We start from the raw sequence: 11,376 nt of genomic DNA, 5'->3' as shown, positions 1-11,376 counted from the left end.
AATCCTTCGCTGGTTACTTCATCCCGCCATAGTCACTCATAAAAAGAAGTTTTTGTTTTCCTTGAAAAATGGTCTGTTATCTATTCCACCAATAGTATATCTCTATGAATCAACGTTCATGAATGATAAATCATAAATTGAACTATCGAATCGGAATTATTAAGTGCTATCATATACCTTTGGATCCACTAAATTCATAGCAAGTGAAAGTTGGCTGTGAGGGGAGGTTGGTGGAGGGAGGGTTATATATTGCAGCAGTTCAAGATGAACTACAATGAGGACGACAATAGTTTTGTATGCTCTTAATGCTTCTTTCCCTTGGGGTGAGGTTCCCAAAAAGATTCAGTTTTTCCAACCTTCCACCAAGGAAGTGAAAAGGGTAGGTTACCTTCTCCATTGAAGAGATAGAGGGAGAGATCACACAATGAACAGATAATGTATTGTGTAAACAATGTGTAACACAAACATCATTGTTGACTCCCTGGTTAGGAAGACACTCTTGGTAACACATACGATGATTTGACCCATTTTTGATCCATAAATTTAAGAAATGTGTACGTCTCCTACCATGCGTTCTTCATGTTAATAATAATAATATCTCATATTTTCTACCGAAAAAAAAAAAGTGTAACAAAAAAAAAATCCAGCATGGGATAAGGTTTTTTTCAACGGAAAGAAAAAAATAAAATCTAAATAAAAGTGAAAGAAAAAAATAGAATCTAAATAAAAGATCAAATCCAACAACCAACAAAAAGAAACTAGGGGCATGGTACATCCCTCCTTTGGTTTGACCAGAGACACCACCATTGTCGAATCTCTATGGAGAGCTTCAAGAACTCAGGCATAGTTAGCAAATTCGGATTCGGGAATTATTCTGACGGAGAATTATTCGGACGATTAATTTAAGGATTCGGTCAAAAAAGTGGTCAAAAAATCTTATTGGGGTTTTTTTTTTTTTTAAATGTTTTTTATTTTTATTTTTGTTTTTTTTAAATAATGTTAAATGGACCGAATAATTCGGGTTTAATTCGGATCGGTCCGAATTATCGCGATTTATATTCATTTTGGAAAAAGTCGCGAATTTTAAAGAATTTTATTTTTAATTTGGATTCGGTCCGAATTTTTGATAAAATTCGGAAAAATTCGGTTCGGCCGAATAATTCGCGAATTATTCGGCCGAATTGATAACTATGAACTCAGGCGTCACGATTCTCCATGAAACAGACAGCCCCGATCAGGTCAAGATCATCGCAGCCAATAATAGAATCTGGAACTGTGATGTATGTAGTTTCATCTTTCAGGGTGGAATTTCAAAGAGATTCTTGCCTAGCTTTTTTGGAATTCCTTAAAAGACGATATAGTGTTTCACTTTTTACCAGAAATGTTGAAGCAATGCGGATATTGCAAGTTTGAAGGGAAGAGATCATCAAAGCTGAAGCCGTAAAGCATCCCAAATATAGGAGTAAGAACAAGTTCATTAATGGTTGAAAAAGTCAGTTCTGGTGTGCCGAAGAAATTTAGAATCTATTTGATTTTGTTTCTAGAACATGTTTTTTCGTTTTTTTGTATTCAGAAGTGGAAAAATACCCCAAAAACCGTTTGATTTTTCTGTTTTGTTTCACTTGTTTTAAGAAACAGAGAGAGAAATTTATGTCTATTTCTGTGTCTAGAAACATAAATGGAGAAAGAAGTCAAACTTGTTTTTCTATTTCTAAAAATAAGTGGAAGGGACAAAATTTGTGAAAAACCCAATACTTCACTCGACCTACCCCAACCCCAACCCATTGTTGAAACTTTTCACTATCTAGATGCAATGATTCCAACCTGATTGTGTGAAGTTTACAGTTTTGGATTACCTTCATCATTTTGAATCTCATCTTCACGAAACACACCTGCAACTCCAATGCCATGCATTCACTCGTGAGTTGCATATCTACAATATTGTGCATTCACTCGTGTCTTGAACCAGACTACACTGTTAAAAACATTTCAAGAAACCAAAAAATCAAACACATTTTTGCAATTCAAAAAATTGTTTCTTAGCACAAAAACGAAGAAAACTATTTCCACTGTTTCTAGACACAGAAGCAGTAGAAATCAAACGGCACCTTAGTTTCTGCATTAAGCGTATCATAGTTAGGTAACCCAAGGGGTAGTCAAGTTGGTAAGGGACCTTTACAGGGTGTTTAGTGCTCTTCTTTACTTTCTGTGAAAGTTGAATAATTCCTCAATATGATCCACTTCATGCAATATGCATCCAGATTATCTTCTATTTTATAATTCACTTCAGATTATCATTGCAGGGAGTTCATATTGGGGGAGTTTTAACTTATTCAAACCAGGAAATTTGAACTTGAAAGAACAAGTTTGTTTCACCAAATCAGGCAACTTGAAGATATAAATATGACCCCTCACTGTCCCATGGGAATACCAAGAAACATTAGAAATCTTATCTAGTAAGTTCTTTCGCAGGAAAGCCTTGATTTTTTTTTTTTTTTCTTTTCCAGGTTGCAAGGAAAACCTCGACTTAATCAATGGCAGAGAAAAGCAAGATTTTGATCATTGGAGGGACTGGTTATATAGGAAAATTCATAATTGAGGCAAGCTTAAAGGCAGGGCATCCAACCTTCGCTCTCATCCGAGCAAGCACTGTCTCTGATCCTGTGAAAGGGAAACTAATTGAGAGCTTCAACAATTCCGGCATCAAAATTCTACAGGTATGTAAAAGTAGCTAATCGATGAACGAATACCGAAAAGTTAATTTCTCTGTATTTCTATGAAAACTCCAACGACCAATTTCCTTCTGATCAATTATGTAGGGAGATATTTCCATGAAAGCTTGGTAAAGGCAATCAAGCAAGTTGATGTTGTGATATCTACTGTGGGAACAAAGCAGATTGCCGAGCAGGTGAAGATCATTGCAGCCATTAAAGAAGCTGGAACTGTGAAGGTAGGCCCTTCAAAACTCCCTTATTTCTGGGTCTATGACTTTGAAGAACCATTGACACCAAAATAGAACGGATGGCTTTGCAGAGATTTCTCCCTTCAGAATTTGGAAATGACCCAGACTGCTGCGATGGAGCAGTGGATCCAGCAGCAACTGCTTTCAGGGTGAAGACTCAGATCCGTCGAGCTGTTGAGGCTGAAGGAATCCCATACACTTATGTCTGCTCATACGGCTTTGCCGGCTACTTCCTGTAGAACTTGGGACAGATACATGCCACAGCTCCTCCAAGAGACAAAGTTGTGATCTTAGGGGATGGAATTCCCAAAGGTAACCAACCCAGTTCTCTTTACATTCTGTTAGGTTTGTCTCAAATTCGTGACCCATTTTGAAGAATGTTTCACTCTGACGTATTTTATTAGCAATCCAATTGGGAATTTTTTCTGCAATCTGTGATGATGGTAGCAGAGAGTTTTGGTATGATACGACCCAATGGAGTGACCTGATTTGGAGGAGTATATATATTCATTATCTTCTATAGGTTCTCCTAAGTGATTGAGAAGGGGTTCTCCATCAGGAGAGGTTTGAATTGCCGTTAAAATTTCTGTTTTTTTATCATCAGTCAGGACATAATCCCACCAACCTTTGAGTTGGCCAGTAAAGCCGGAAATAAGTAAAGTAGCAACTGCGATGTGCATTGCTGACCATAGTCATTTTCTGTAGTATATATATATATATATATATACTATCGTCTTCTTGAGCAAGCATTGTAAGATTTAGGGGTTTTCCATGTTGGGGTTTTTGAGTGAGTTTTCTTGTTACGATTTGGGTGTTCTTGAGCGATCTCTGTTATAACTTCTTTTTCACCTGGTGAATCATTTTCTTCTTCGCCTGAGGATGTAGTACACCACATCAGTGCGCGAACCTTGTTAAATCTATGTCATCTTGTGTGAATCTGTGTTTATCGTATTTGTTGGTGTTTATTTTAAGTCAATCTATGTGGCTTTTTGCAGCAATTGCTTCAAAAGAGGAAGACATTGCCAATTACACCATCAAAGCAGTGGATGACCCCAGAACCTTGAATAAGATCCTCCACATTAAACCACCAGCCAACATTTGCTCCTTCAACGACATTGTCTCCCTGTGGGAGAAGAAGATTGGCAAGTCCCTTGAAAAGATTTACGTTCCAGAGGAGCATCTTCTTAAGATAATTCAAGGTCAGTTGCAAAATCAACATTTCTAAGAAGTAATCTCTTGTGCAAGAGACATATTCTTTCTTCATTGAAAAGATTACTCTCTTTTGATGTCTACTGTTCATCTCCTGTCCATTGCAGAGTCTCAGTATCCAATCAATCTCTTGTTGTCAATTTGCCATTCGGCTCTCATCATGGGTGACAACACAAAATATGAGATTAATCCTGCCATTGGAGTGGGGGCTTCTGAGCTTTATCCAGATGTGAAATACACAACTGTGGATGAATACCTTAATCAGCTAGTTTGAAGACTGAAGAAATTTTTTTGCTTGTATTTTGCTCTTCTCACAGTTCTTTGGGAAGGTAAAAATGTAAGTGATTAAAGAGATATAAACGCGAATTAAATCAAAAATTCTGACCGAATCCGAATTAAAAATAAAATTCGGTAAAAAACACGAATTTCACTAATTTGAATTTAAAACGCGAATAATTCGGGCCGAACCGAATTAAACCGAATTATTCGGTCCACTTAAACAATATTTAAAAACAAAAAAACAAAAAAACAAAACGTCATATTCGCTTTTTTGACCGCTTTTTTGACAGAATCCTTAAATTAATCAATCGAATTATTTCGAATAATTCTCCGCCCCAATAATTCCCGAATCTCGGGAATTTGCTAACTATGGTTCAGACTGCCAACTTGCATGAAATCTCAGCTTGGAGCCCACCCAAAATGGGCTGAGATTATCAGATTTGGGTGCGACACCATGCATTTTGTCCTTGGAGAATGTGGATTGCAAAACCATTTTTAGCCCACTGGAATGTTGATTAGCCTGACATTGTCCAATCATAATAGATTTTGGATTATGATCACCATAATTTGGGTTTACCCTTGTTGCACGTAATTTAGGATACCTTTATTAATGAATTAAATCATGAACACTTGGGTATCCAGGAAGTCCTCTAATAAAGATGGCTCTATAGTTAGGAGGACACTAGCGGTAATATATACAACAGTTTGACCAATTTGCGATCCATAAATTCCTAAAATATGTACATCTCCTACCATTGGTTGTTCACGTTAATTACAAAATCTCATGCCGGCAACCACTTCGGAACTGGATTTCTCCCCAGAGGGGGATTTTATTTGAATCTTACTTGGGAAAATGTTCAAGTTTCTTGTTTATAATGCTCTCTTCTTGCTATCATATCTCAAAAAACGGAAGGAAGGAAGGAAGGAAAAGAGAAGTGGAAAAGAAAAAGGGGGGACATAAAACCGAAGCCTGAAAATTCCAATAAACTTTTTTTTTTGGGGGTAAAATCTCACGTTTTCTACCCGTGGTTTCAAGTATCGGTATTGTATCAGTTAGATCGGCCATTTCGTATCGGTATTGGTTGAGACCGATCTCTGATGCCTGATTAATCCAGATCAATTACCGGTATCACTTCAGGGATAAAAAAAAAAAGGAAAAAAAAATGTACTTAAAACAAAACCGACCATTACACATTGACCCGATCTGATCCAAATTGGCATTAGATTGGTAATGACAGATATAGATACCGATACAGATACAGATACTGATACCGTATGGGATAAGGTTTTTCCGACGCCAACAAAAAAACGAAAATCAAGCCTAGCAACGAACACAAAGAAACCAGGCGTACCTTTGAAAAACATTGAGGCAGGACATTAGGCATGCCTCCTTGGGCTTCACTAGAGCAGAGACACCAACATGAAAGGGGGACCTTGTCGAATGTCTGTGGAGATCTTCAAGAACTCCGGCGTCAACGATTCTCCATTTTGTGTTGAGGAATTTAATGTAGACCTGTAATCCCTCAGGATTTCTCCGTTTTCTAGCCCTGATCATGTCAATATCATTGCAGCCAAGAATCTGAAAATTGTATCGTTAGATCTTTCAGTCCAGAGACTCCAGACAGTAGTTTCATCTTTCTACATGAAATTTCAAAGAGATTCTTGCTTTCAAATGGGCCCGTTTCATTTTGTTTATGCTATTTCTCTAGAAAACGTAAAACGGTTTTTTCCATTTTTGTCTTAAAAACGATTTTTTGAATTGTAAAAAGGTGTTGATTTTTCTGTTTTCTCAAAAGGTTTTTCAACAATATAGTAGAGTTCAAGACAGGAGTGAAGGCACGATGCTACAGGTATGCAATTCACGAGTGAAGGCATGATATTAGAGTTGCAGGCATATTCGTGGAGATGAGCTTCTGAATGATGAAGGCAGTCCAAGATTGTGAGCTTTGTACAACTGAGTTGGAATCGTTGCTTCTAGATAGTGAGAAGTTTCAACAATGGGTTGGGGATAGGGTAGGTCGAATAAAGTATCAGGTTTTTTTTTTCAATTTTTGTCTCTCCCAGTTGTTTTTAGAAACAGAAAAAATTTAGTTCGACTTGTTTCTCCATTCTTCTTTCTAGACGCAGAAATAGGCCTAAATTTCTATCTCTATTTAAAAAAAAACAGGTGAAACGAAACAGAAAAATCAAACAGTTTTTGGAGTGTTTTCCATTTCTAATCACAGAAAATCAGAAAAAAATGTTTCATACTTTAGCCGAAATGTGGAAGCAATGCCAATATTGCAGGTTTGACGGAGTAGAGATCAAAGGTGAAAGGCGTGAAACATTCTAAATTTAATGTCTAGGGTTTCAATGTCTAACCGAGGATCGTCACCTCTTAACAAATGCATCACAGCAACACTAGTCACTAGCAGATAAAATTGCAAGTCATTGTCCTTGGATTTGAGAATAGTTTTGAAAGGTCTAAGCATATCTATATTGTTGAAAAGTCAGTGATGGTGTTTCAACAAAATTTGGTTTCTTCATTGAGTTTAATATTGCTCTAAGTTATCTGGTGATGTCTAAACAGGGAATTTTGTTCAAACCAGGAAATTTGAACTTGAAGAGCAAGTTAGACTTTTCACCAGATCAGGTGTTTTGATCCAAGTTATATAAATATGACTCCTCTCTGCCCCACTGGAACACCAAGAATATTAGAAATCTTCTCTCAGTTCTTTCACAGGAAAACCTATATTTTTTCTTTTACTAGTTGCAAGGAAAGCCTCGACTCAATCAATGGCAGAGAAAAGCAAGATTTTGATCATTGGAGGGACTGGTTATATAGGTAAATACATAATTGAGGCAAGCATAAAGGCAGGGCATCCAACCTTCGCTCTGATCAGAGCAAGCACAATCTCTGATCCTGTGAAAGGAAAACTAATTGAGAGCTTCAAGAACTCCGGCATCAAAATTCTACAGGTATGTAAAAGTAGCTAATCGATGAATGAATACCGAAAAATTACTTAATTTCTTTGTATTTCAATGAAAACTCCTTCTAATTAATTATGCAGGGAGATATTTCCGACCATGAAAGCTTGGTAAAGGCAATCAAGCAAGTTGATGTTGTGATATCTACGGTGGGAACAGAGCAGATTGCCGACCAGGTGAAGATCATTGCAGCCATTAAAGAAGCTGGAACTGTCAAGGTAGGTCCTTCAAAACTCCCTATCCTCCCTTATTTCTGGGTCTTGTGAAAGGGTCTATGACTAAGAAGAACCATTGACCAAAATAGAATGGATGGCTTTGCAGAGATTCCTCCCTTCAGAGTTTGGAAATGACCCAGACTGCTGCGATGGAGCAGTGGATCCAGCAGCAACTGCTTTCAGGGTGAAGACTCAGATCCGTCGAGCTGTTGAGGCTGAAGGGATCCCATACACTTATGTCTGCTCTTACGGCTTTGCCGGCTACTTCCTGTATAACTTGGGACAGATGCATGCCACAGCTCCTCCAAGAGACAAAGTTGTGATCTTAGGGGATGGAATTCCCAAAGGTAACCGACCCAGCGGCCAGCACCACCTGTTTAATGTTCTTCCTTCAGTTCTCTTTACAATCTGTTATGTTTATCTTGAATTCGTAACCCGTTTTGAAAAATGTTCACATATTTTGGTGGTAATTCGAATGAGAATTTTTTTTGAGATCTATGATGGTAACAGATAGGTTGGGTAGGATACGACCCGATTTGGAGGAGTATTTATATCATCTTGTTGAGCAATCATTGTAAAATTTAGGGGTTTTTTGTGTCAAGGTTTTTGAGCAAGTTTTCTTGCCGTGATTTGGGTGTTCTTGAGTGAACTCCATTGTAACCTCTTTTAGTGAATCATCTTCTTTTTTTACCCGAGAACATATCACACCACATCGGTGTATGAACCTCATTAAATCTGTGTCATCTGTGTGAATCTGTGCCATTCTCTTTGTACTTGGTGTTTGTTCTAACACAGTCTATATGCCCTTTTGCAGCAATTGTTTCAAAGGAGGAAGACATTGCCAGTTACACAATCAAAGCAGTGGATGACCCCAGAACCTTGAATAAGATCCTCCACATTAAACCCCCAGCCAACATTTGCTCCTTCAACGACATTATTTCCCTGTGGGAGAACAAGATTGGAAAGTCCCTTGAAAAGATTTATGTTCCAGAGGAGCATCTTCTTAAGAAAATCCAAGGTCAGTTGCAAAATCAACATTTCAGAAAAGTAATCTCGAGCAAGAGACATATTATTGCTTCATTGAAAAGATTACTCTGTTCTGATTTCTACTGTTCATCTCCTGTGCAATGCAGAGTCTCCGTATCCTATCAATCTCTTGTTGTCAATTTGCCATTCGGCTTTCATCATGGGAGACAACACAAAATATGAGATTGATCCTGCCATTGGAGTGGAGGCTTCTGAGCTTTATCCAGATGTGAAATACACGACTGTGGATGAATACCTTAACCAGCTAGTTTGAAGATTGAAGAAATTTTTTGCCTGTATTTTGCTCTTCTCACAGTACTTTGGGAAGGTAAAAATGTAAGTGATCAAAGAGATATATATTTTAAATAAAGAGGAATCTGGATTCGGCACAGCTGATTCCTTCAGTCTGATTCTGATTCTGATTCTTAAAACCTTGCATAAACCTCACTTCCCATCACACTCCCGAAAGAATCTCTTTAGTCTCTATTTGTTTTCGTATAAAAAAACAGAAGAAAACGTTATCACAAAATAAGTGTTGAGAGAGAGAGAGAGAATGAATATTTTTCATGAAGGATTATGCCTTGAAATATTGTATAAATATGAGATGATTGAAATAATAATAGCATTCCAAAAATGAATCTAAATAATAAAATCTTTTTGAGTAGATCTATTAGCAACAAAGAATTATTATACAATCTCACCTTCAGTTCTTTTCACAACCTTAAAACGATATATTTTCTTCCATTCTCTTTATCCAAACCTGAAAATCCACCACCAAAGAAAAGGAAATAACGGATTTGCATTGACAAGACAAATAAATAGATTGGGGAATTGTCATTCAGAATATGATATAGCCATTTCAAGGTTCTCAGTATTTTATTTATTTTTTGCACAAATTCATATTTTAGCTGCCAACACTTGACGCCTTCTATGTCCCTACTAACATCTTGAAATGATCCATCACTCTTTCATATCCTATCATTTACTGACCCTATCGATAGCTCAATATAGTTCTTTATTCACCATTGCTTAATTAGTCTTTCCAATATATAATTTGCGGTTTGTGTTAAATTCTAAAGTTTCTACACTTTTGGACATGTTTTGTTGCCACAGTCTTTCTCTGTATATATGGTCTTTCATAAGCCTACAAATTAGAGAATAAAATATCATCCAAGGAAGAGTTGAGTTTTAGAGTTACTTAGTAAAACCTTTATAGTGTAGAAATACCGAGTGGATGTGAGATAGTAAATGGTACTTGGTGCGGCCACAATTACAAGATCTCTCATCAATTCAAGAGATATAGGGCAACGGAAATCATCAGGAACAACTACAGAGTTAGGCATCTTAGATTCATTTCAGCTGCTCTTCCCATCTTTGCCTAAACCAGTTCAATGTTAGGGGTTGTTTCAGTTAAGTCAAAGGCACCAAATATTGTTAAACACCTCAGATATGTTAAATGATCATATATATGGTATATTACCCAATGCTTTCTCCAGCTTCCATGTTATACATTGGACTTGGAAGTTGATTTTCTTTCTAGCCAGATCCTAAATCAAGAAACAAAAGCTTTAAATGGGAAAAAATGATAGAAAACATTTAGATTTTCAAGGTAACAGGTTAAAAAACAGCATATTTGGATTCCTACATGTATCTTTCTCAAGCAACAATGAGCTATTATACCTTAGGTGTCTAGCAACATAAACAAGAGCATTCCATCCAGCATGTCCACTAATTCTTACTCATATCTTCATACTATCAAATCAAGACCATACTATCAAATCAAGATGAAGAACTAGTTATATAATCTTTAAATCCAATTACTATTTGAATTTCAAAGGCAATTCAAGTAAGCACATTATATTTTTTTTACAAATTTAAATGTGGTGAACAAGCACAGGTTGAGTGAATAGCAAGGGAAAGATAATTTCCTATACACATTTCTGGAGGATCACTCTTGATGGTAAAATTTAAACTAAAAGAAGGAAAAAGAAAATTAAGTACCTTGTTTCATGTTGTAATCATGCCATATCGGGAATTAACTATTTAAGTATGTATAACTAGGTGCCTTAGATGAATACAACCACAAGCAATTAAGGAGATAGTATTCGAATTTTTTGAGTTCCAAAAGTCTAAAATTTGGAAGGGGAGAAGAAAGAAAACAACATAATCAAATATACAATTTATAAGAAGACTCACCAGATGGACGATAACATCACAAATGCTACCAATCCTAAACATGTGTACAAAAACACTTTCTCAGTTCTTCATAGCTGTATATCTCTCCATTAACCTACTCAACCAGAATTGTTCTTAACTAATTTTTGTCATTTTCAATTTTTTTTGAAAAAATACATAATTGTCTTACAATATGCTAGTTTAATAATAAAAAAAAAATGGGAATTACAAATAAGTTCGACTCCTTATGCAGTGGAAATAGCAACTGTTAGTCTCACTGTTACAAGAATTGTCTTGTTTTTAATGAAGAGAGGTTGATCTTCTAGAAGTGGGGTTGATTATAGCTAATCGCTGATGAAACAAAAAATCTTACTTGAGTCAATCCCTAGGTGCTTCACTTGACTGTAAACTGGAATCCAATCCAACATGGATTCTCAGCTTCCCAACCCTCAACAATTGCACAAAAAGAAAAAAGAGTAGACTTTGATATGTGATATCACCCCCATCTCGCCACCAACACCCCCTTGAGAAACGTTTTTCCAA

The 11,376-nt window shown here is 36.6% G+C and overlaps 1 protein-coding gene and 1 pseudogene across 1 annotated transcript; both read left to right on the top strand.

Moving 5' to 3' along the window:
* The first annotated feature begins 2,477 nt into the window (after positions 1 to 2,477).
* LOC122072218 lies at positions 2,478 to 4,445 on the top strand (annotated as a pseudogene).
* A 2,694-nt stretch (positions 4,446 to 7,139) lies between these two features.
* On the top strand, positions 7,140 to 9,065 carry LOC122072053 (isoflavone reductase-like protein). The gene is made up of 5 exons (XM_042636587.1): positions 7,140 to 7,408; positions 7,501 to 7,635; positions 7,739 to 7,979; positions 8,447 to 8,650; positions 8,766 to 9,065. Exons 1-5 carry the CDS (start codon positions 7,226 to 7,228, stop codon positions 8,930 to 8,932), a joined length of 930 nt encoding a protein of 309 aa, XP_042492521.1. The 5' UTR covers positions 7,140 to 7,225; the 3' UTR covers positions 8,933 to 9,065.
* The last annotated feature ends 2,311 nt before the right edge of the window (positions 9,066 to 11,376 follow it).

This window comes from Macadamia integrifolia, chromosome 2 (assembly GCF_013358625.1).
Source record: "Macadamia integrifolia cultivar HAES 741 chromosome 2, SCU_Mint_v3, whole genome shotgun sequence".
Lineage (NCBI taxonomy): Eukaryota > Viridiplantae > Streptophyta > Magnoliopsida > Proteales > Proteaceae > Macadamia > Macadamia integrifolia.
Note: the sequence above shows the minus strand (reverse complement) of the source record. Positions and strands in the feature narration are given on the sequence as shown.

Bases quoted from the DNA above. Each gene is read 5' to 3' on its own strand.
- LOC122072053 (XM_042636587.1), top strand. From the start codon at position 7,226: ATGGCAGAGAAAAGCAAGATTTTGATCATTGGAGGGACTGGTTATATA. The intron at 7,636-7,738 runs GTAGGTCCTTCA...ATGGCTTTGCAG, and splicing joins AAGAAGCTGGAACTGTCAAG to AGATTCCTCCCTTCAGAGTT. The intron at 7,980-8,446 runs GTAACCGACCCA...GCCCTTTTGCAG, and splicing joins AGGGGATGGAATTCCCAAAG to CAATTGTTTCAAAGGAGGAA.